The 27,055-nt window shown below is 32.0% G+C and overlaps 1 protein-coding gene and 2 non-coding genes across 3 annotated transcripts; all 3 read left to right on the top strand.

Moving 5' to 3' along the window:
• The first annotated feature begins 1,954 nt into the window (after positions 1 to 1,954).
• On the top strand, positions 1,955 to 10,054 carry LOC136987328 (novel acetylcholine receptor chaperone). Its single transcript, XM_067285055.1, has 3 exons — positions 1,955 to 2,200; positions 8,383 to 8,518; positions 8,628 to 10,054. Exons 1-3 carry the CDS (start codon positions 2,090 to 2,092, stop codon positions 8,873 to 8,875), a joined length of 495 nt encoding a protein of 164 aa, XP_067141156.1. The 5' UTR covers positions 1,955 to 2,089; the 3' UTR covers positions 8,876 to 10,054.
• Positions 10,055 to 26,141: 16,087 nt separating this feature from the next.
• TRNAS-AGA (transfer RNA serine (anticodon AGA)) lies at positions 26,142 to 26,223 on the top strand. Its single transcript has one exon. It is a non-coding gene; the product is annotated as a tRNA-Ser (tRNA).
• A 466-nt stretch (positions 26,224 to 26,689) lies between these two features.
• TRNAS-AGA (transfer RNA serine (anticodon AGA)) lies at positions 26,690 to 26,771 on the top strand. Its single transcript has one exon. It is a non-coding gene; the product is annotated as a tRNA-Ser (tRNA).
• Positions 26,772 to 27,055: the final 284 nt, after the last annotated feature.

Raw genomic sequence — 27,055 nt, 5'->3', positions numbered from 1 at the left:
AGAGTGATAAATGTATTAAAATTGATTCCAAGAATACAAAATTATACACATTTCATCCCCATTTTCATGACCCAGTTTGTTGTATGATATAGACTAGTGGCGGATTATGTTCCTTCCAGGCCCTAGGCGCAATTTTGTTACAAGGACATTAATGTAAAAGTGTTTTTTTATATTAAAAAGAAAATCCTTCAAATCTTTTTCATTGTCGGTTTAGTCCCCGTTTGGTTCTGGATCCACCATAGGTTGAGAGTATGGGGCAACGAGCTAGAATATACTACATAAACCAGCCGAAGATACGCCACGTTTGAAGAAAATTAAATACGAGTCCTCCATTTTCCTTTTAGTCGAGGGGGCTTGGCATTTGTGTTGTGTTAAGGCAACGAGCTTTAACACGACACAAATTTGTCCAAGTTTCCGTAACACCCTCCCCCATTCGGATGTCCAGCAAAACTCGACGCCTCTTCAAAATCTTTTCTAGTTTATGAATAATATAATTTAAGTTCAACCCCAATATAGCCTAAAATGTTACATTTAAAAATGGTAGAGAAATCTGAAATACTAAAATGCTTACTTGTAAGAATCCAGTTGCGAGATGAAATTTTAAAAGGAAGAATTGTTCTCTATACTGTTTCGTATATGTGGTATATGAAACGCTGAGGAACTGTATTGTGATCTGCACAGGAATAAATAAGGTTGCACCACGTAATGATGTAATTCATTCCTTCCTGTTTGTGCTGTTGCAATCAGTTTTGATTGAACTATGGTCATTGAAATGAAGCAATGTCGTGATTCTTGTGATAAACTTTGAAATATACTAGTTCATATATTTATCACTTTAAAGATCATTTTGCCATCATAATTAATTAACAATATTTTAGGACAAAGATCTAAAAGTTTACTGTAAACATTATAGAACTTCAAACCAAAAATGGCTGTTTGTTTGGTATATAATTGGTATATTATTGTCTGTTTAGTAATGAATTGTTTATATTATTTCATTCTTTTTAAAATACATTATGTGATTATTGAACTAAATAAAAACAAGCAAATTTATTCTATCAGCTAGGCAAAATTTTCTAAATTTGCAGGTTACAAATCTTGTGTTTGATGACTTTCCTCACACAATCTACCAATATTTAATAGTTTTATCCAATAGGCTATTGAAGCATAAGCATCCATTATATATATTCATTATATAGTAAAATATATTTATTAGAACTGGTAATTACATTTATTAGCATTATAATTGTTGTGCACAGGACATGTAAAGAATGTAAGTATAATATTTAGTGGTGATTCTAAATTCTTTCTATGAGAAATTTGGGAGCGGTGGTGACAGATCTTTGTATCCGTAATTGAGAAAATGAGATTAATGAAAACATCGAAGAGAAGATCAGCAATTCGCTTATAATATAATTCCCATAGACGGGCGGTTAGGATGGGAACCAACGCTCTGGAGAATCTCGGATCAAATTTTTCGGGGATGGTCCGCGCGGATATGTCGACCCCGTCTCTTACCATCCGGCCGCCCCATTGTGGGCCTGGCCGAACACATAATAGCAAGTCTATTATGTGTTCGGCCAGCGTGTCCTGCGTCCCGTGCGTGTCCCGTGTCCCGCGTGTCTTCAGCTTAGTTCCCACAGGGCGAAAAGTATTTAAAAAGAAAAAATCTAGTGTATGTATATATTAAAATTAAATATAGACAAGTTCTAATAATGATATTTAAAATTTTAATTTATTTTTGGATTCGTAGACGTTATTAAATCAAGAAAACATGGCCTTCTACTATTACACATTGTTGCCAGATATCGAGAAAAGGTAAAATAATAAATGAAATGTTAATTAATTTTAATAATAATTAAAAAATTAATTTTGATTAACCAAATGTAATAATAATAATTCAATTAATTAATTCACTAAATCGAATAATTCAATTTAAAAAAAAAAGAAAAGCTTTGTATGGCATCACGTGATAAGCTTAATCCGAGGAAACAAGGCGAAATGAACTAGGAAGATGGACTTTGGCTTTTTCACCGGACTTTTATATTCGTTTTGATCGTCGTCATTACCTTATTTTGATCGAATAATAATGGGATCGATCGTGTTAACGACCCTCTCCATATTTCTGGGCTTATTTTTTATCTTCGTTGGTTCTATGAAGCTAACACCGAGTATCAATAGAGATATGCATCGAGAAATTGTAAGCATTCTCGTTTAATCCATTTAATAGCATTCTTACGCTGTTCATTTCATGTAAAATACATTATTGTGCAGGTGAATTATACTGTTATTTAGCTCTAAAGTATTCATCTACGAACTTTCAATCTATATTTTGTAAAATTTTATTTTATTTTTGATAAAATAACACGTGGTACACCTACGGAATTATATTATTATTTATTTATTTGTTATTGTTTACAGCAATAGACCATAAAATTGAAGAAGTATGAATATTTGTTGCTTTTCTAAATGTGTATGAGAAGGAATATCTGATATACAACGAAACATACGCGTAAATAAAATGGTAAATAAAATATACAAATAATATGGAGTCGGCAGTGCATCCGGAGGGGAGCCAAGGGGCTCCCATAAACTCCGAAGAGAAAGGAAAGAAATGCTGAAAAGTTTACCAAAAATCTTTTCGTAATTAATCTCTTTTTATATTGTGCCACGTCTTCTATACTACTAATAGATTATTGGTTACGTAAGGTGAGAATTTTATCGAATTTGCATTAAAAAGTCCGTCCGTTCAACTCTCGGCCTCTTTGAGATTAAATCCCGAGTGTGCCGCCGGGAGTCGACGGGATTAACCGTTCCGAAATGTATCGGACTTTCTTCTTCTTCGTTTTTGCTTTTTCTTGAATTCATTCGGGATCGGCATTACTATCTTTAATCTGTTTTTTCTACTTCTCTCCTGAATCTTCTGCTGTCTTGTCTTTTCGTCTCGGCTTCCTCCTCTTTATAGCTTCTAACTTTTTGATTTTTTTTCCGACGTAGTCCTTGTTTCTCTCTATGTGACCAAAGCGTCTTAATCGACTTTCTTGCAAATGGAATAACGAAACGTGTCCGAGTACTTTTGTAATTTATATAATGGTTACGTTCTGACTAATTATCTCGATGGCAGAAATTGCAGGTATTAAGTTTGCTAAATAATTCTTTGACATTGGTGACGAGACGATGAAATATATCAAATCGATGCATTGTCGTACGGTTAGAATAAAAAAATGTTTTTTTTTAAAAATACCTAACTCGTGTTGTGGGACAACATTCTAAACTAATCAATTCGTTTATAATAATAGATTAAATATATTTTGTATTTTTATTAATAATTATAATTAATATTTCCAGAAATACTGTAGGGTTATATCTATATATAATATAGATTTGTTAACTTTTTATTCTAGGCATTATTTAAATATATCCTTTATATTCTTTCTACAACATTTAAAAACAATTTTTTAATTATGATTTTAAGTTGTGCAAGTTTAAACTTGGCACGATTTCAGAAAATATATATAAATATTAATTAATGCTCATTTATATAATAAATAATTTAATTATAGAATGAGAAATGAATTTTGCTGCTATCTGCTAATCAAAGAAACTAATGCAGAATTTAAAATAATTGTTCAAATTCATTATATCCTGATATCCCAGTAATAACAAAAGAACTTATTATTAAAATATTAATTTTAATTTGTTTAAAAGAATAGAATTTGTATTAAATTCGAAATATAATCCAATAATTTTTTATATAGGTTATATAGGTTTTTTATTCGTAAACTGCTTGTAACAAGTCAGCGTAATGAATTTCATAAGTTTTAAAGTACAGTAGAGCATCGATTATCCGACCCCCGATTAACCGACCGCGTTCTAGTCGGCAAATTCAAATGTCTGCTAGTGATGTGGTGCTACAATATTTGGTTATGTCTTGGCTGCTTTAATATTATTTTTGTTAAATTTTTGCATGTTGTAGCTGGCAGTACTGGCTCGACCATGAAAGGGAAGCCAGTATTTAAACCAGGCCTAATACACTATACTAATAATGTATTTTTTCATACTTTTCGGTTATCCGACCAATCCCAGTCCCCAATTAAGTCGGATAATCGATGCTCTACTGTAATATATATTGTAGTTAAAATTGTTTTCGAGAAAGAAAATTATACATTAACGGTAAGTTTAGAATAGAAATAACTTTTTCTCTCCTAAACTTATTGTTTTATAGTTAACAACAGAATTAGGTCTGCATTTAAAATACATTATAATACAAGTATGTAATGTTATTGTTTCTCTATTTAGATGTTATTTATATTTATATAACATCATAAAACTTAATATTAAAAACATACTTTGTCTGCGAGAAAAACTTATTATAAGGTAACACAAACTGTGTTTATGTTTAAGCTGTAATAAGGATTAAGTAGCCACTGTAGGTTACTCATCCGAAACAATCGATACACCTCTAACAGAGGATGAAGTTTAAAGAACACAAAACATTTTCAATCTGGTTGATGGGACATTATAATTGGACTAAAAACATTGTTTAACTTCACATATAGTTAAAGGTGCATTAATAAACTCAATAGTTATCATATAGCCGAATTAATGATTGAATGTAAACAAAACTAAAGTGTAAAAAAAAGTATAATTATTATTCACAGAAAACTACAATTTATTTTATTAATCGCAACAAAATTATATTTAATAGTTAAAATACGTGTAATTTGATTTATTCTCCGATCTTTTCATCTTTATCAGTTGGATCCTTTTAATGTTTAATCACTGTTTTATAAATCTTTCGTTAACTAAGTTTTTCTTCGTATTTAACAATTTATACGCTGTAACTTAGTAAATTTCATTGGAAGGTATTTGTAACATGTAATTTTTGAGTTATAAAATAATCAATAGATTGATTTTTACTTTCATTCATTAAAGAAGAGTTTTGTAGAAACACTAATTAGGGAATCTTATATAAATCTTTAGTAATACTATTTTTTTAAGTGTTGTCTGTAAGATAAGAATCTTTCCTATACCTGTATAGGATAAGCACGATTAAAAGGACATTAAGTAACGTATCTTTTCCTTCATCTTACATTCATTAAATCTGTAATCCAACACTGAAAGGTAGTAGCACCTCATGTACTGACAATCTTAAATTATTAAGTAAATATTGATTATGTATTTTTTCCTGCATATATTTATTTGATAAGATTCTAAAGAATTCCCTTGTTTTTATATTAAACTTTGTATTGTATTTTATTTTATTTACTAAATATAATTATTGTAGCTAAAGTTATATTTCTAAAATATAAATTTATGTCTTTTAAAAATGTTTTTAGTTTAAAGTTATCACTGCCAAAGCACATTCCTTCTTAACTTAAGCTTCAGCAATTTTCAGTGTTTTGCAGGGTAAATATTCGGGTCAATAAATGTATAGCGAAACAATTACCGGATTAGATTGGGCTACATTATCACTATTAATAATTATTAAATCCTGAGTAATTTGACACTAGAGGTAGGCGTTAGGACCTCTGCAACTGGACCGATTATTTTGATCATTGCACCTTGAGATGTTTATATATGTTAAATGTACAGTACATTTTAACTGCAAAGACTATTCTTTTTATCGGCCTTTCTCGACACAGCTTCGTCGATCCCAATCTCCTCGAAAGCCCAAGCTACTCCGGGAACACGTAGCTCGTTAATTATAATAATATAATAGATGCTACAAATTCTTATCTGTCTTCTTCCCATTTTTAAAAATATAATTGATTGAAAGTTAATTTTAGGCAAATTTTGATAAATTGCTTTTGTTAATTTACTGAGTTAAATTAAATGTTGAAAATTAAATTCACTAATTCAAAATCCGTTCAACGATTAAGTCAATTTTAAAAGCCTATGATGTTCTCTTGTCTCGTCGTGTTATCAAGTAGAATGCCAAGTTGTGGATAACGTTTTCTTTTTGAAATTAATTCATGTGTACACTCTTTCTAGAAGCTTGGAAGATTTCAAACACTTCCATTGATTTTACTTTGTCGACGTCGAACACTTTCTTAATAATTCAGCCTGGTCGCAACGTGCCAACACTCCCGGGTTGCTAATTTATTTTATTTGATTTTATGTTTTCCTTTTAATACATAAATTATTCGTTTGTCAAATTTTGAAATTTGCGAGTTGTTTATTTTCGAATGTTGTAAGTTTGAAATAGCTGTTACAACTCTGTTTCTTTTTTCTGTAATTTGTGATTTATACGTTTTTAACCCGAGACGGAGCTCTAAACGGGGTCGAAAACATTTGTTTTAATTAAAATATTGCTGGAAAAGTATATAAGTTGTAGAGTTATTGGTATATTGATTTCCAGTTTTCTGCAAGTGTTTTGTTTTACGACTAATTATTAAATTATTGTTGTTATAGCCCAGATAATATCGCAGATCATGCGGTAAAATCAGCTTGTGATGGAGAAAACGTTTGTTTTTCTTCATCACAAGCTCCACATCCTGCAAAATTAATATTGCAGGATGTGATGATGATAAAACTGAAGCCTCAAAGAACATTTATATTCTGTTACAGCCATTAATAAAATGTGAAGATAAACAATTAGACATGAAGCGATTTTACAGTATTAAAAAACTTCGTCTCCTAGTCCTTTTAGTATCTTATATATGTCTGTTTATTAATATTAACAATGATGTGTTTTGAATACTTTTATCAATTTTTGAAATTTAATACAGATTACAGCAATCAATCGCCCATTAAACTCATTCTTCAGTAAACGAAACTCCATTAATGGTAGGGAAGTTGATGGTATTTTGATTATTAAAATTTACAATAAAATATTAAGCATAGAATCAAAATGAAAGAAGCGTAAACAGTTAAAATATTTTGAAATTTATCTGTGCAAATTAAAATAATAGAAAAATTACATTTGTTTTTAGAGACTAATGATTTTTGCGATAACTCTTAGTCGATACAGTTATTAGAAGTAATAGCAGTAAAAAAAACATTTAAAAATCCTCTCTATCTGTAAAACTATCTCTTGATTGTTTCCGAAATTAATAAGTGGGAAAGAATTATCATATTTCAACAAACTTAATACGATTTTTTTCTATCAACTTTATACTTTATTTTTTAACAGATAAATTAAATTAAAAGTCTAGTTTCTCGATATAAATTAAAAAGATCCGTGAAAGATTTTATTTTTTCACGGATCTTTTTAATTTATATCGAGAAACTAGAAATCTTGGATATTCTCCAACTCAAGCGGTTTGTACCACCGCGAAGAAATCTTTCTTTTGTACGCAAAAATCTCATTACGCACTAAATATTACAGCTAATTATTGATTGATATTACTTCTAAAATAACAGAACTGTCTTTTGATGTTTAATTTTGAAAACAACCAAAAAACACATAAAGATATAAAAATCATCATTTCGGATCGAGAACAAAACATTTTTTGGAGTTAGTGACCGGACATCCTCGATTTCTGAGAATAGTTTCCCGGTTATGCTTCTTTTTAATGTTTGATTGTAGAATAAATCTTTGAATAGAGTAATTTTACTAATGCATCAATTATCACCAATTTATAGATCAATAAATAAATTTTAAAAAATAAACTTGAATCATTTCTAGACTCCATTTTGACTAATTGCGAAACACGTCTCCGTCGGATCATAAATGATACGGTCCACTTAGTCATTAAATCATTCCAATAATTATCAATACATTCGAATTTCCAATAATGTTTCCATTAATTACGTTTTTCTAGATTTAAATTGTCAGTTATTTTAATCTTTTTACCGTAAATAAGATTATAATTTTCATATCATTGTATTTAATATTAACATTATTCATTAGTCTACTTTTCACATTAATGTATTCTAGTTATATTATGTGTCGTTATAGTTACTTTTTATTCTCTAATTCTATCCTGTAGAGTTTTTGTGGTTTCTTTGATGGAGCATGATAGACATTTCCATGTATTCCTGACTCATTTATATTATGAAAATGAATCCTTATTTTTATGTAGCATTTAGAAAATTATCACATTTTATTACCAATTTATGTTCCATTTACTCTATAAAATATTATTACAATTTTTGTTTCTATAGGAGAGCAGAGATACGTTGCTCCATTACGTCTATTTACATTGATGATATTAACCAGTTTTAAAGAACGATGATAATTTATACTCAAATGGATTAATTTTTAACAGAAACAATCTCTTAGAACAAAGTTTGAAGCATAAATTAATATAAGAACTTTTAATTTATTATTCATTTTCCGTTTCAGATTTTTTAATATTTTTATGTATTTTAACGATAAATATTAAATGAATTTAACAGCGAAAAGTTCTGCATTGTTGAAAAATTGTTCTTTTCTAGCGTCGAAACTTTGTCCAATATGCAAAAGTATTTCCACTGGCAAAGACGTTTGCATTTAAAGTACCTTCAAAGTACTACAGGTTAACTGTTGGTTGGACTGAGGTAATCTGTGGCACTATACTTGTTTTTATACCCGGTAAGTATCGTATATTTTAGACGAATAACAATTCATCCGAATTACGAACTTCAATTTAAGCAACGTTACGTATTTAATGAAAATAATTATATTAAATTTTCAATTGTAGGAATGATAAAGCAATTGGCTAATGTCCTCCTCCTCATGATGATGACCGGTGCTTTCTATACTCATACAATAATGGAAGATAAATTCGAACGTACGGCACCTTCTATAGTTTTTGCCTTGATGTTGGCTTGTAGGCTGGTAGTGTTTTTCCAAGTGAGACGAAAAGAAAAGAAACAGAGCAAATTACTTGCAAGCAAAGCAACCGTTTCAAATAAAGAAAATTTGAACAAGGAAACAAAGCAAGACTAATTAAATGATGTGCAAGAATTAATTATTGAATTATTAATTTCAAAAATTAGAATATAATTTTATTTAGAAATATTTTTAGATATATATATATATATATATACATATATTGTTATTCATTTATTTGATATTACTTTATATAATGGTTATTATTATTATAATATATATTTATTATTACTAGTTTAAAAATGTTAAATTAAATATAAGATCATCGGGCATGTACCTAAATAATCGAAAGAACGAATATCGATCCGGTCGATCGCAAGAGTACGATTTTTATATGTGTAGTTTCGATCTTTGATCACTAAAGATGTCTATTAGATACTTTCGTTTGACAGATTTTAACATTTGTATTTCACTCGTCAGTCAGATAAATGAATTTACAGATACCTCAATGATAGTATTTGATAAATAAAGTCATATTTTTATGATAAATTTATTAAATTAATACTCTGGATTATACAGTAAATGATCTATAAAGCGTTTATTATCGAAAAGACTTATAATATACGGTAGGTGCGAAAAGAACGCTACAAAAGTAGACCGACTTTTAACAAGCTAATTATATCATATAATACGTAAATATTCTAAAGTTATATTTTGTGACACATATATGTATTTATATGTTTAATTACCGAAAGGCCATTCTTGTCCTGTCCGGGGCTTGCCTCGGTGCTCGTTTACTGTAAAGCCGAATAATCTGTCCAATTTTATTATATTTTTTTTAAACATCACATTTCATGTTTCTTCTATTATTTTGGTACATGTTCAATAAGATTTATTAAGTTTAATTATTTTATATTTATTTTATCTACAGAACAACTTAGAAACCGTATAAAATTATCTGTTTTGGCTGTATTCCGTTTATCAATTATTGTTATATTAAGTTTTTAAAACTTGCAGACAAAAACAAAACGGCAGCTACTTAATAACGGTAAACCCTAGGTGCCAACGAAAGGACGACGCGACTGTCTCTAATGTATTTTGACACTTAATCTTTATAAATTTGATTTTTACTTGCAAATTTTTCATATTTTGCATCCATTCCACACTGTGGAAATATATGTAGCTAGGATTAAAATAATTATTAAAATATTCGAAACGTTTGTTTATAATAGTAGTAGAGAAAATTGTAATATTAAAAACGAATCGATAATCTTAGCGGTAGCAGAAAAAGAAAAATATATCACTTATTGTCTTTTCTAGTAGGTGATATAGTTTTAAATTTTGATCGTATTAAAAGTATAACGTTCAATTAATATTATAATTTAAGTATCTCTCTCTCTCTCTCTCTCTCTCCCCTATTTTAGAATATGCAATATTTGGGAATTTTTTATAAAAATGACGACTACTTCCTCTTTAGGCATTAATGGATTTTTTGTCATGTGCATCAAGCTGTACATGGTTGAGAGATGATATCGTTCTTATTTCAAATCAGACATAAACTGATTTATAGTGTACAAATTAAATATATGTTTTACTTCCTGGATAGCATCAGTCTGTGAATTAAAAGCTTAACTACCTTTGTAGAAAATATGATGGTACATTTTATCATGTGCATCATATCCTATAATTAAATATGACAGATATCCATCATTGCAAATTAGTGTCAAATGGATGCTGACATGTGTAGTGTTTTAAATAAATGCAAGTCTTTCGAAAACGGCATGAATTCAAATATTGCACATTTAAAAGTAAGGAATTTTTAATCCACATTTATTATTATTAGTATTTTTTCATTTATGTTGTTGTTTTATGTATAATTTTGCGAGTTTTATTTTAGTTATAATTTAGTAAATTTTTTTATTATTTATTCACTTTTTGAAACCAAAATAATTCCAGTTTAAAACATATCTTAAAATTTACACATTCCATTGATTGTAGTTTAGAAATGCTGCTTTTTGTAAAATTTAGATAAATGGTAGATCGTGCGCTTAAAAAATTTGCATTAAAAAATATTGCCGATCCTTCTCGATCGTTCTAAAGAAACGAATAAATGATTAACGGATTTTATTTTCGACGTTTAATTTTCGGAAATGTAGTTTAATCTACATACGCTATTAACGGAATAAGGTTACGGTCGTCGAGGAATCGATCTTTATTGAGGTTATTTAGTCAAAATAGCAATTTATGAATGTGAGAAAGGACTATACTGAAAGTTAGAAATGAGAGATATGAAACTGCACTTGTTATAACAACACCATCACCAATTTTTCTAAATTGTTGTAAGACAAGAAAATATGCTAATTAAGCAATTTAGAGACTTTCTATTGCTTATTATATGAATAAAATCTATATTACATCGGTTGAATAAGATTTTTGACTGCCGGTTGCGTGTCGTAGAAGTACAAATTATAATTTTCGTTAAAGAATAATACGCGATTCTTTCAATATATTGTATGGTACGAGATTTCAATAGTATGAGAATATTTCTTCTTCGGATCTATACTTTTCATTGTATCGTATACTTATATAATAAAAATTTGAAACATTACTGTATAAATTATAATATATAATATTTTCATTTAAATGTTACAGTGTACGACGAGCATTACCGATTTAAAATTATTCTATAATGAACTATAGCTTGTTCATTATAGAATAATTTTAAAACGAAGTATAGTTATAGCTTACTATACTTTGTTTTAAACTAATAATAAGTATAATTGTTTTATTTAAAAGTAACATTAACAGTGCAATATGTTGATAATTATAAAATGGAGAAAGTAAAATTATTAATATTATGCATGAAGAAGCAATTTAGTGGTCGTTTTATGCTACGACATTCTTTGAAAAATCTTATTCCTGATAATGTTTTTGTATAAATTTTAAGGAACGTCTTTGTAAAAGAAATAAATGCAATTTTTAATTATTTTGTTATCTTTAAAATTTAATACTCGTAACTTTATTCGTGTCTCGAGCGTTAAAATGTAATTACTCGAGAAAACTTGTGTCGTTGCAGGTGAGACGGTTTGCGCAGATTTAATGAATTTGTTTTCTGTTTAATTTTAGTAACGCTCCCTTTTTCCACTTTAAACACTTAATAGATCCACAAAAATATACCGTTATCAGCTTTATGCACTCTTCTTCATTTTATAATTCGCAAACTGTTTATAAAAATAGCTAGCCTTTTTTAATAAGTTATTTACAATTAGTGGTAGTATTTGATTACAGTTTTAATGTGAATTATTAAAAGTATATCTCTGGATCAGATATATTGAAAACAAATTAAATCCTTGTGAATCTTAAAATATGAAGTGATAATCTGATATAATCTGTAATATATTCATTTATGATTTCTTCCATATTTAATTAAAATACACTAAAGGTGTAGTTTTACTATGTATCTTTACCTTATTTTAAGTTGATGTAAAGTCGACAGTAGTAAATACTTTTGGGGACAAGAGGTCTCGTACGAGAGAAGTCTATTTGTAATATTTGGCATATGCTTAATTAATATAGTGATGAAAGATCATGATGGATACTGAACACTTCCAGTTTTCCTAACAGTGTATCCGTGTTCATTTATATTAATTGAACTTAAATTTTTTACAGATTTAGCATTTTAATTATGTTTAATATATTGTAGAGAAAACAATTATTATTATTATATGAAAATTGTTATTTACATTTTTGTTTTACTATGATTTACAATATGTTATTTGATTATATATTAACAATAAATGTATTTATACGAAACTCGCGTGTTTATTTATTTGCAATACTAAACCTTGTAAAGTTTAACAGTTTCTACTTTAAAATGCCCGAAAAATATACGCGAAACTTTGAGTGTTTTTCACGGGGAAAAAATTTAGGAGATTAGAACGTAAATCTCTTGACTGTATTCGTCATCCAAGGTTATTTTTTATTTAAATTTAGACAGATAACAGATTGCATGTTAATTCATAGAACAGGTGTTTAGTGTAATTAGTCTTTACAAGATTTAAATTATGAAAAACAATAGGGGAAAAAAGTGATCACGTGACATAGGTGTCGCACATATCGATACGGTTGTAAACAAGCTGTTCTGTTCGAAGGATAGCTTACTTTACAATAATGGAAGAACGAAAATATTTTTTAGGAAGGTTAACAACGGTACAATTAAAGGAAGAATTAAAAAAGTACAATGCCAAGTTAGCTGGTAGAAAAGCCGATTTAATAGAAAGGTAAGTTAAAATAATCTACATCTACATTTTTATCGTTAATTATTACATTTATAATTTCAAGTCCTTATAACTATTACATGATAAGGTAACTTACCAGTAGATGAAAGTTTTAAGGATAAGATTTCACAAAATGCACATTTTTCGTCGATAAAAACATTTAAAGATCAGTAAAGTAGTCATTGATTCCTTTCACATTTGTCTAACCAATACATAAGGTCAAAACTTTAATTAAAATAAATTTTTTTTTCCTTTGGAATATGGTCATGTACTGAGCCTGACATATTATAACCAATTTATACCAGTATCTGAAATGTTAACTGTACCAATAGGTTATCACTGTAATTTAGAACAACAATCAACACAAACAAAACTACTTTCTATGAAGTTCTAAGACAATATAAGAGATACATATCTTAATCTTTTACCAAGAGAAAACAATATTCGGAGTATTTAAAATAAATATAATCAAAATGTCTTTTTTATTGGTCACAAGTCATCTTGTTTCAATAATTTAATGCAATAAGACTAATTTCTTCACCAATAAACTTTTTGTACAAGTGAATTTTTGCCCATTTTCTTTTACTAAATCTGGCATACACTATATATATGCCATATTTAGGTGCTTGTCAATACTGTTCAGTTACCTTATACTGTTTATTTTTATATTATATGTAATATATTAAGGTAAGAATATAATATATAATAATAATTTTTGCCTTTCCTGTCAATGAGACAGAAAAAACTAAATAAAATATTGGTGATCATATGTTAACTAGTTATTAAACTTGTTTACAATAATTTTCAGGTTACTGGCATATGAGAGGAATCAGAAAACTCATAATTTTTCTATATCCTGTGATAGCTCTCCTGAACTCAAACTTCCTGATTCATCTGAATATAAGGATCTCTCTCCAAGTTTACAAATACCAGTTTTGACTATAGAGACAATTGATGCCTACATGCAGATGTCAGATCAAAGAATGCCACTGTCTGCTGTGCAGATGTATTTTAATGAATTCTTATTAATAATAAGAGGAACAAAAGAGAAACATTTTTTATATTTTAAAGGTAATGTAAAATCTGAATTAACCAAGGGGAACAGATTTACACAGATTTAGTAATTACAGATGATGGGGTTATAGAAAATGTAATATGTGAATGTACAGCAGGTAAAGGGCCTAAAGCGTATTGCAAACATGTATGTGTAACACTATTGGCAATAGAAGAATATGGAAGAACAGGCACATATAAGTGTCACAAAACATGCACACAGGTTCTACAAACATTCCATCAGCCTACCTGCCAACATAAAGGTTCCCCAGTTAAGGCTAGTGAGCTTCCATTTCATTTATTTAAGAAGAAAGGAATGAAAAGAAAATGATTGGAAGACATAAAATTTGACCCCAGACCATCTGGTAGTACAATCCCTGATTATACAAACTTTGTTATTAATTTGGCAATGAACATGCAAAGTGGTTGTGCAATACCGATATTGTAATTAAGGCAACCAGCAAACATGAGGGCTTTAGAGTCAGATCATGATTGCAAAAGCACAATGTCTGAAATGTGTTTAAGTGCTTTACATGTAACTGAAGCAAGTAGGGAGTACATAAAACATTTGGAAAAAGAGACCAGATTACAATGAAAAAGTGCAGTTTGGAAGAAGGAACATTTGTTGCATTTGACATCTTCAAACTTTGGAAAAGTTTGTAAATTAAAATTAACAAACAGACTAAAATTGTGTGGCTCATTACTGTCAAGTAGGCCAATAAAAAGTAAGGCAATTTCTCACGGCTTAAGGTATGAAAAAAAAAAGCAATTGAAACATAATCTTTTGTAAATACTCCTGTGAAAGAATGTGGCATGTTTCTTCATTCAAAATATTCATTCTTAGCTGCAAGTCCAGATGGGCTAGTGGATGATGATAAAATATTAGAAGTTAAATGTCCTTACTCCAGTTTTAAACTTCCTGTGAATGTGCTAAAGATACCATATTTGGAATGTACTGATGACAAAATTACTTTAAAACGGAATCATGATTATTTTCATCAAATCCAAGGACAATTAGCAGTGACAAATAGACAAGTTGCTCATCTGTTTATTTACACAAAAAGTGACTTCAAAGTTTGTATCATTCCAAGAGATAATAAATTCATTGCAGACATGATTGAAACACTAATTATGTTTTTCCATGAGCATATTAAGCCAGTTCTTTTTAAAAAAAATGTTTTATAAACATTAAGTTTATAAAATAATTGAGCTAATTGTTATTTTACAATTTGAGTTTATGTAAAATTTTTCTAGATGGTGTATAGTGTGAATTTTTTTAAATAATAAAAAGAGATTTTGTTTTAAAGATTAAAATTCTTTTATTAGCTTACAAGTATTTATTCAACTATAGTACAAATTTTAAAACCACTATATTACTTTGAATTGAAGTTCCACAATGAAGACCTTACTGTGTATGATAGTATACATTCTTAATCTTAGAATTTATAAACAGACAAAAATTTAAAAATACTATAGATGGAAAACTTAAATTAGGCTAGGGTCTAGAATGGAAAAAAATTTATATACGGTATTAATAGAGAGCTAGACTAACAGTGAAACAAATTAAGAATCTCTGCCAACAATGCATGGTCTAAAATTGCATAACATAAAACATATAAATATAATTTCACTGCCAAGTTTGGTTACTGTCGGATGCATGTGTTGCTTCAAAATTTTATATGTACAGTACGAGCCATTCCTATAATACGTTCAATATGTATTCTTTTACTAGATATTTTTCTGTCTCGAGATGACAAACTGCTGCTCAGCTGTGCTTTTCCTCTCATAAAAGTGGGTATATTTACCACAACATCTTTAGTAATTAGTTATTCCTGAATGTTAAAACCTCCATCAGCCATTACCCAGTCTTAAAATAATTATTGGATTTTTGTTTAAAGAATTAACAAATCGTACTTTAGAACCGACAACGTATCGCTTAGTCTGTTTACAACCTCGTCGATACTAGCGCCGCGTGCGGAGTAGATTTCACTTTTTTCCCCTATTACAGTTATTGAGCAATTACATCATTAAATGAAAGATGGGTGACCGTTTATTACTGTAGTTGGAAGGTGTTGCATCTTGCATTTTGTAACTATTCACACTCAGTATAATATACTGAGAATAAATTGTATTCAGGTTGAAAGAAAAAATATATTTTCAAAATTTATGACAGCAAAATTAAACTTGTAAAATTTTGTATTGTTAGGACATATTCAAATCCACAGAAGATTACATGTTTATTTACTTTTTGCAAATAAAAGTTGCTAAATAATTTTAAAATGATACTAATAATCAAAATGTGTGTAGATTAAATAAGTTTAATGTGTAATATTATTCATTTCTTCTATAATTGATAAAACATTATGCTTAAACTATGAAAAACTGAAACTAAGAAGTATAAAAACTTCCATAAGCTGCATACTGTACATTAAATCACATATGTTTTATATAACCATCACAGGGAGTTAAATGCTTTTTATATATCCCAAAGATTTAGATATTACAACTCCTAGACAAAAGATTACAATATTATCGAAATGTGGGTTAAATATAGGAAATACAACAAAATAAACTTAATATTTTGGTGCGTCGCCTTTTGCTATAATCAGTGCTCGCAATCTGTTGGGCATGGTGCAGATTAATGCTTTGCATTCGTTTCTGGTGATGCAGTTCCAAATGTGTCGAATGTATACGTCACTAGTTCCTCTTTTGAATTGATTGCCATTTATTGAGATTGTCGTTTCATGACTCCCCACAAAATTTCAATGGGTTTAAGTCTGGGGAATTGCTTGGGCAAGGCAGGAGTGCAATCTGTCATTCTTATAATCAATGCATCGTTGACTTTGCAGTAAGACAGGATGTTCCGTCTTGTTGAAATAGAAATGTTTTCTCAATTAAATTCTCTGCCAGTGGTATTATAAATGTCTCTAAGATGTCTTGATACGTTTGTGCATGACCATTCGGCATGTTCCTCAGAGAAAAAAAAAATGAATAGAAATAAAGAGAAGAAAAAAGAAAAAAAGAGAAAAACAAGAAGAAGAGGAGAAGAGTGACAGGATGAGGAGAAAGAAAAGAGGAAGAAAAAAAAAAGAAAAAGAAGAGAAGAAAAAAGAAAGAAGAAAAAAAGAAAAAAAAGAAAAAAAAAAAAAAAAAGAAGAAAAAGGAAAGAAAAAGAGAAAAAGGAGAGGAGAGAAGAGAAAAAAAAAAAGAAAAAAAGAAAGGAAGAAGAAGAGAAACAAGAGAAGAAAAATAAGAGAAAGAAAGGAAAAAAAAGAAAGAGAGAAAAGAAGGAAGGGAAAAAGAAAAGGAAAAAGAAGAAGAGAAAGAAAAAAAAAAGAAGAAGAAAAAGAAGAAAAAAAACGAAGAACAAAAGAAAAAAAAAAAAAGAGAAGAGAAAAAGAAAAAAAAAAAAGAAAAGAAAAAAGAAAAAAAAGAAAAGAAGGAAAGAAAAGAAAAAAGCGAAAAAGAAAAGAAGAAAAAAAAAAGAAAAGAAAGAAAAAAAAGAAAAAAGAAGAAAAATGAGAGAGAAGAGAAAAAAGAAAAAGAAAAATAAGAAGAAAAAAAAAGATAAAAAAAAAAAAAAGAAAAAAAAGGAAAGGAAAATTATAAATGTCTCTAAGATGTCTTGATACGTTTGTGCATTGACATGTTCCCGAAATATGCACAGTTGTCCTAAGCCGTTAGCATTGATGCATCCTAGATCATGATAGATGATGCGAACTTCACGGATCTCTTCATACAATCCTTTTCGAAGGCCTCTTTGGTTGTTCTCCATACATGTGGACCTTGGTCACTACAGGAGAGAGAAAATAGGGATTTGTCACAAAAGAGAACATTGTATCCAGTTGTCTTGTTTCACATGAGCCCCTCTCTGCACCATTTAACCTTGCTTGTCGCGTTTTTATTAGAGATGGCTTTGTCTTGGGAACACGGAAGTTAAAGTGCAAGTCATGCAGCCTTCAGCATGTGGTTCGGCTACTAACGTTCACTCCAATTGCTCTTCATTGTAAATGCGAGTGTTTAACGCTCTTAAAGCAGTTTCGCACAACAATCTTTCTCAAGTTTCTCTCATCCCTCGCAGTCATTGCTCATTTACGTCCACATTTCTGGCATTTATTAGTTAAAACTTGAACACGGTTTTGTTGTTTTAGTACTCTAAAGACTGTTGGCTGTGAGCATTATACATAATTTGCAATTTATTCATGTTTTTCCTACTTTGTAAAAGGCTATGATATCTTTAGTTCTGTCACTGATGTTGCGCTTACGCTTCATGTACTGTTATACTTCTTTGCTCAGCGATATGGAAATTTACATTACAATATAGCTTTTTATGGGTGTTTGTTTTGCTAATATTCTAATTTTTTGTCATGGTCAAACTGTTGTTCTATTTTTCGTCATTTCATTTACATTTGTAACAAAAAAATGTTTGATTTAATTTGTCTGATTAATGGGTATAATAAATATACATAGACATTGTTTATGTAGGGTCAAAAAAAGTTTCGTACTCTGTGTTCATAAGAAAATGTACACTAAACTTTCAGTTAGGTGAATATTCTAATTTTTTGTCTAGGCGTTGTATAACCCACATTTTAATATTTGATACTATTGAATATATGAGTATATTGACAGTTGGATGACCCAGCTATTAGTGTGTCGCTTTGGGAACCCCGGATGGGTCAAGAAACCCCACGAATGTTTTGGGGTGATCTGTTTGGATATGTCAGGCCTAGTCACCTCCTACTAGCGGACTCATTGTCATTACCCAAGTTCTCAATGGGTTTGCTAGAAAGGTCCTCTTAGTACCCAAAGAGCAGAGTTTTTTTTAAAAGTTTGATATCAAATGTAATATTATTTAAAAAATAAAATATGCACACTCTTCCCAGACGTGCCCTCTTTAACGAATTTATTTGTGTTGATTTATATACGTGTATGTAAAGATTAAAAATACATGTACTGTACTTAATATCTCCCCGCCTCTGTTATATATAACAGGAAGTATGGTGAATAGTCAAAAATTTTAAAGACCTCTTTTATAGATGTGTTTGTGTATTAGTGGCATAGATGGTGCCATCAAATATTGATGGGAAACCTTACAATAACCAGAAAATTCCTCTGATTTCAGCACCGGGGTGAAATATATACTAACCAGAACCTATAACCGGTGCGTAACACGTATATACTCTATATATAGTGAGGTTGACAAACGTTTTCGAGCTATCACTTTGCTCTTCCTCAGGTCAACTGGTTCTCTGGACGGAGTGTACGTTGTTTAGTGGGATCAGGTGTCTTTCTGGTGAAGTGGGTCCTTCCTGTCATGCGTGGTTGTGTACTGGATGGGGGGTTGGCATCCAAAAGGGATTGTCAGGCCTGAGACAGAGTCGTCATCTCCTTCCAGTTGACACACATGGCTGCCCGGCTGGTGTTGTAGATGGCCGTTGCCTCTAGCCATCTGAGAACACCAGCCGGGCAGCCATGTGCATCAACCGGAAGGAGGAGATGACACTGTCTCAGGCCTGGCAATCCCTTTTGGATGCCAACCCCCTACAACCGTGCATGGCAGGAATAGGAAGGCTTTGCCAGAAAGACACCTGATTCCACTAAACAATGTACACTCCGTCCAGGGAACCAGTTGACCTGAGGAAGAGCGATGTGATAGCTCAACCGCACTATATATATAGTATATATGTGTTATGCACCGGTTATAGGTTCTGGATAGTATAGATTGATGGGAAAGTTAAGCAACTCTTTTAATTCCTTTCTGTGGGCGCTAAGAGGGCCTCTTTTAGCAAGCCCATTGTGGGCCTGGCCAAACCCACAATGGGGAGGCCGAGTGGTAAAGGACGGTGTCCGAAATATCTGGATGGCTTACTCCTGAAAAAGTTCTAGGGATTTTTCGACCCGTTCAGATTCGGGTCCCTGAAAGCGGTAGCTCACTTTGACTGCTCGGCCATCCGACCGTCACAGGATTGTGGATATGGATTTTTACTCTATTCAAAATAAAATTACAAAAATTTGCAATATGATAAAATGCGTATAATTTTGTTGGAAGGTAGGGATAATAAACGAAAATCACCTATATACATTGTACAGTGGGTGGTCAGTTAACGAACATAATCCCTTCCAAGACTTTGTTCGTTAACCGATTATCGATTTACCATAGGTTTTTATGGGAATTTGATTAACTCATTCTGGAGGCCCCCAAAATAAATAAAAAATATATATATACTTCCTTACTATGTTTATTTATATGTAATAATAAAAATACATTCACACACAGTTGCATTTTTATTATTCATGTTTTTTCCATTTGTGGGGATTAAAGAATCTTTTTAATGTCGATTGCTTTTCTCTCTCCTTCAGGATTTTTCAGAAGTAATTAATAGCATTGTAATTGTAGAGATTCCCCAAGCCTAATAACCTCAACCTGGTTTGGATGCCATTCTAAGACCATTCTGACATCTTCCCACTTCTTTAAAAGATGATTAATGGCAGATATTGGCATTAATCCTCTTTTTCAGAAGAAAACATCTCGCCAAGTCTCTTTGTGTTCATTCAAGAGTTCTTGGCGTTCTTCTGTCGTCAGATCCATTTCAGGTTCCTCTATGAGCTCTTCAATGTTCTTTATTTCTCAGATGTGATTTTTGTTACTTTTTTAGCTGCTTGAATCATCTTGATTATACTGTATCTTTCTTAAATAAGATTGAACTGCGGCCTACTGTAGACCTGTTCAAGCCATACTGCCCAGCAACAGGGCCGGATTTACATAAGGACATTTGGGGTCGGTGCCCAGGGACCCCACAAAACTATGTTTAAACATAATTTTTTTTTCTATTACCGTGACAGCCTAATGTGGCCTAATTATGAGGGCCACAGGCAGAGAAAACCAAACCCAGGGAAAAAAAAACCTATAAAAAAAAATTTCATAAAGAAAAATTTTATATAGGTATTTTTCTATTAAATTAAAATAATTAGTTTTACACAATAAAATATATGTATGTTTACAATAACCTTATTTTTAAGTGAAATTTACAACCTCCTAGTTGAAATCTAGTTGAAAGTACAGTATTTTGTGTAAATTTTCTAAATCATCAAATTTGCCTACTCTTAAAGGGGGGCCCCCGACCGTATTTGTGCCCACGGGCCTCTGAATGTTAAATCTGGCCGTGTCCAGCAACGTCAGACATTATCTGCACGCTCTATACCAGAGGTGGGCAAGCAAGAGTTCAGTGGGAGTCGAAATGTAGGTTTTGCAAAATGCATGGGAGCCGCAGTTCTGTACTGTCGTGGCGGATAGTATGGGAAGGATAGAACTTTCAGCAAGAGCCGCATTTGCCCATACCTGCTCTATACCTTTGCTATTATACTCTCACTTTTCGAAAATAAAAACCCACGCAATACTTAACGAGTGCCCGCCCGACAGTCCCGCGAATACTATAAAAGAATTGTATCTGTCAGAAAAATAAAAGGCTGGAATTACAAGGGAGACTCTCAAAGTTCGGAGTAATACTATCCTATCAGTATATACCGGGTTGAGCGTCGATGTCGATGTCTCCCGCGCTTCGATAAGTTTCGAATTCTTGCCCGAAGACGAGGAAAACCAATCGGTATTCATTATTTTACGTCGCTTCTTGTGTTTTTTCTGTGAGTTGTTCGTTGTCTGAACATAAAAATCTTTCGCGAAAGCGTTCGTTAACCGATCACCCACTGTATTTAAAATCGTTAGATTGTGTATGTGGTGAAATCATTCAGCAATGACGTCCGAAAGATCCATTGTCTCCGTATTGACCGGTAACGGGAATAAGGTACCCTACCCACTCTGATCCACCTCACACAACTCAGAATTTTGAGTGAGCAGACGCCTCATCCTCAGTTGAAATTCCAGAGATTGCCAGCGCTCAAAAAATACAGGCAGTCGTAGCCCGGTCTCAATCTAGCCCCCAGAGCAGCAAGCGAAGCTAAGTCGCTGCGGTCATCTGGTCGACATGATAGAAACACGAACAAATTTGAATACTCTGACTTGCAAGTAAAAGCACAGTACCTTCGCGATTGATTTGTTCGCCGGTCCTGTAGTTTTCAATAGCGTGTTGCCAGTGGTGATATTCGGCGGGTTCGCACAGGTTCGGCCGAACCCGTTGTTAAAATTTTCAGTTTCCCGAACCTTGTTAAACACACGGAACATTTCTCAGTGGGTTTTTTTAATATATTAAAATATGCGTATTATACTCTGTAATACTACTAAACTAGGGCCTTATACCCTGTTTGCACCGAGCATTTCAATCTAGATTGTGAGCAAGGTCAGGGAGTATGTCTTGGTGCGATCTCTCTCGACCGTTTCAATCAAGGTTTAGTCGCGATCGATTCAAGAGTGTTCTTGAAAGTAGATCCAGTCATAAGAGAGATCCCAGAATGCCACGCGCGCGAGACAAGATGGCTGTGGAACACGTGTCGGGCTATGGACAGCGAAAGAAAAAGTATAATGTATCTCGAGAGATGATGACATGTGCCTATTTCTAGAAGCGCCATATTGCGGTAAAGAATTTCTCTGCCTTGAAAAAAAAAAAAGGTCGACAGCCCTAAAATACTATTGTTACCTGGCCTTCTCCCATGGCTCGTTACGTTCTAAATACGCCACTGATTGTTAGATATATGGTTGCAAGAAAAGGTATTGTATTTATTTCTAGCCAAAACTTCCATTTCGTTTGTCGGTGATTGTCAAGGAAAAATTTTCTGCTAGCGAACCCCTTGTTAAATATTTCGAATATCACCACTGCGTGTTGCAACTTAACGATTTTTGAGTGCGCCGTGAGCTCAAGATCAAGAACCACCGTTCTATTTCAAGTTAAAGCGAACCCACCATATTACCCTATGCAGTGCCGTAACTAGGCAGGTGCATCCGCACAGGGCCCACTTGGAAGGGGGCCCAAAATGCATGTACAGGTACAGTAGAGCATCGTTATCCAACCCCCGATTAACCGACTTATCGGTTAACCGACCGCGTTCTAGTCAGTAAATTCAAATGTTCGCTAGTGATGTGGCGCTACAATATTTGGTTATGTCTTGGCTACTTCAATATTATTATTTTTAAATTTTTGCATGTTTTAGTTGGCAGCACTGGCTCGACCATGAAAGGGAGGCTAGTATTTAAACCAGGCTTAATACACTATACTAATAATGTATTTTTTCATACTTTTCGGTTATCCGACCAACCCCAGTCCCCAATTAAGTCGGATAATCGATGCTCTACTGTATTTTGTTTTATTTTCCCAAATTAAGGGGCCTAAATGCTAATTCTTGCACAGGACACAGAAATGGCTAGTTACGGCACTGACCGTATGAGTAAAAAGATTCTCTAGTGCTCACAGGGAGGAAAGTTAAAAACAGTGAATTGTCTTAAAATAAATGCTGTAGTCATACCAGGGCGAAACCCTTGCGTTTGTTTAAAACAGTGCGAAGCCCTTGTACTTTATATCAATATTATTTTTAATATAAGTTCTATAAATATCTTTTAAATTTACGGACAATCGGCATGATATTTACATAGGTGTAATGGAACTGAGATATTGCAAAAAATCAGTATTTATAATGTGTGTTGATACGTCTATAAATATGCTTTACTTTTTTCAAAAGTAAGATTGGATTTATCGTGAAGCTCATAATGCAAGGAGTTTACCCTTTTCTATTTTAGCTCACTTTTCATTAGACATAGCGTAAACTAGCATCCACAATAAATGAGAAAAAGCTGAAGGCTGGTTCACACTATGTTCCTGAACAATTAATATTTAGCCACTCACCAGTATCAGACAGACAACAAATTTCGGCTTAGGAATACATACCAGATATAGGCACACATATATATACATACTTATATACAGTATAAGCATGTATATTCGCCAGCCGGATGGTTGAAGCGATTAATTTAATATTCTACCATAATATTTTTGTAGTTTTCTTTATAGAGGCACTAGTCTTCATTAACGAATGGTATCGATGACTCCATCGAATGGAAGAAAATGCGATCAAAAGAGTTGTATATACAACCAAGAAATTTACATATTTTTGTTTCCAAAAATGATAGTTTGGGGTTCTAGATGAAATAACCACAGACTTTAGCGGGTAAAACAAATTTATTTGGAGCTCTAGTACAGAGAATGCCAGCAGTACCATGCACGTGGTCAGAATGGCTGACCGGGAGACAAAGGGCAAAAATCTAGGGGCACGGTAAGTGTTGCCAGGTTGGCCACAATAGCTAAAGATCAGTGATTTCAAATCAGCGATTTTGTACAAAGCAAGTTGCAACATGTCTTTAACACGTGAAATAATGGCAAAAGCTTGAAATACCTCTATCTGTGAGGCGCTTGATATAATTACGAGATGAGGGTCAATCTCTTCATTAAATTAGTAAAATCATTGATATACCTCATTCCAGTGTGTAGAATCATAAAGAAACTTTCTCCGTCAGATGTACTGTACATTGTCAAAGATATTGACTTCCAGATAAGAAAGGAAAACAGTGCGCAGAATAATGAAAAATCCAAAAACCAGTACTTCTAATATTGCAACAGAAATACATTCAACATGCATTTAAAAAGTTAGCTCAGAAATTGTGGGCAATGTGCTACGAAATGCCGGTTATCACGGAAGAATAGCCAGGTCCAGCGGCGCCCGCAAACTATGAAAAAGGGGGCACAAGCTATAAAAAAAAAGGCATCGTACATCACGAAAGGAACTTTAAACTCTATGATTCAATGTCGGATCAGCGTTCTCACAATGTACGCTGGTTGTACTCGGGGTTAAGTTGGTCTCGAAAACAAGGAATGGGATTTTGGTCAACATACGACGAAGGGTGCGTTCTTTAATTAATAGCGGTCGTTCCGCGTCGCCGCTACTACGGGAGTGCGCTGCTGTTTGTAGGCATTTAGGAACGACGGTGAAAGAAAGAAAGATGGCGGCGCCCGCACTATCGATAGTATCGTGATGGAGGAATCTATAATTCTAAAATATGAGCTTTTAAAGGTAAAAGAAGGGTCCTAATAGTAAAATTTAACCGGATACAAATAAATTATAAATTAGATAACAATGTCGGGATAATAATATAGCGGCTACGTCCGCATGTATGTATTTAAACCCTTGCAAGCAAGATGCGAAGCAAGGTCGTGAATAAAGTTGGAGTACCAACCTCCTGACGAACTGTCAGGAAGGATGGACTGCTCCATTTAAGTAAGTAAGTAAGTAAAATTTAACCATAAAATGGATTATTTGTTGAAAGAGCATTCGAAATAGCCACGAAAAAAATTAGAATGCCGGGCTACCATTCGAAAAAACTTCGAAAAGACACTTACATCACTGCGTGCACTTTCAGAACTTCTAAATTTTCATTCATAAAACCACATAATGGACCCGAAACGAAACTATCTGAGCCATGGAAAATGCCGTTTTGCTTTCCACCGTAAACTACTGCTACAAACGGCCGTTTTTGCCGTTCGACGACGCGCACTCCCACCGGAATTTAGGAACGCGTTTCACAGGAATTTTTAAACAGATGTCGCTCTCACGCGGAGTTACGGGGAGGAATAAAAGAACGCACCCGAAGTTGCTTGGGTCAGTGGACAAATATTGTTTATTAGTTTCTTTTATATTATTGGACTAAAATCTGAGACTGAAAACACTTGTTTAATTAATCGACGAAAAACAGTTTAAAGGCTGTAATCTAGCATAAAGAATGCGCGACAAAATACAAAGAATATGGCAAGAAAAAAATTAGGCGTATTTACAGTAAAAGTACAAGAAAGTACGTGAAGTTTTTCATATTAACGTACTTAATTCCATTATATTCCAATGTTCTTCGCTATAAATAGCAGCTAAATAAGCGTGATTATATCTCTACAGGTGTTGGTTCTGTGCTGTAATATTAAAATACAGAATAAATGGTTCACAATATACATACAGTCACTCCAAATGCCTGTTTACGCTGGCATTTTGAGTGACTGTAAGGGACGATTGAACCTTACAACTTTGAATTGAAATGTATTTGAGAAAAGGCTATTGTGTAAAGTGTAGTCGTGGCCGAGTGGTTAAGGCGACGGACTAGAAATCCGTTGGGATCTTCCCGCACAGGTTCGAATCCTGTCGACTACGAATTTTGCATATTTTTTTATTTCATTAACTCAGTGTTTGCCTGCTTCAATTAATTAATAATTGTTTCGGTTACGTCACTAACTACGTCAGTAACGCCAGTGATTACAACAGAAATTATATTCATTTCAATAAATTGCGAAATTAATTTTTCTATTTCCAAATTGTATTAATTTTGTTAGAAAATTATTCAAATTTAACGTAATGTAATAAACAAGAATTATTAAAGAAAAGTACGTTTATGTTAAAATAATAATTTTAAAAAATTGTTCTCATCGGTAAGTAATAAAACCATTTAGCGCCATCTACTGTCGCGAAATTAAGTGACGAATTTCTTGTTTTTTCACTTCACGCCAAAAATAGCACCAATAATAAATGATTAAATGTACTTTATATAAAATTTAAAAAAAGAAATTTTAAATAAATAAATTTAAGTTTAAAGAGATGTAAATGAAAAGTTGGTGAACGTGCAGTCGTGGCCGAGTGGTTAAGGCGACGGACTAGAAATCCGTTGGGATCTTCCCGCACAGGTTCGAATCCTGTCGACTGCGAATTTTTTTTTCTTTTTCAATTATTTTTAAATAAATTTTCTTTATTTAAACTGTATAATGGAATTCTTAATTATATAACTACTTACATTATTTTTATTAAATATTTCCCACACTCGTGTATTATATAAACTTATTCATAATTATAAGAAAATTATAAAAGTTAACAGTGTTTAATTGTTTAAATTTATTTGTCATTCTAACATTTAAATTTGTACTTTTTAAATAAAACTTTAAAAATTGAAATGAAATCATTAAATATTCCTCCGGTAGATGGCGGGACAAAT

Source organism: Centruroides vittatus, unplaced genomic scaffold, assembly GCF_030686945.1.
Source record: "Centruroides vittatus isolate TY-2023 unplaced genomic scaffold, ASM3068694v2 scaffold_149, whole genome shotgun sequence".
NCBI lineage: Eukaryota > Metazoa > Arthropoda > Arachnida > Scorpiones > Buthidae > Centruroides > Centruroides vittatus.
This window is presented reverse-complemented; position numbering and strand designations above follow the sequence as displayed.

Coding starts and splice junctions, on each gene's coding strand:
- LOC136987328 (XM_067285055.1), top strand. CDS start 2,090: ATGGGATCGATCGTGTTAACGACCCTCTCCATATTTCTGGGCTTATTT. Junction 2,201..8,382: donor GAGATATGCATCGAGAAATT/GTAAGCATTCTC, acceptor GTTCTTTTCTAG/CGTCGAAACTTTGTCCAATA. Junction 8,519..8,627: donor TATACTTGTTTTTATACCCG/GTAAGTATCGTA, acceptor TTTCAATTGTAG/GAATGATAAAGCAATTGGCT.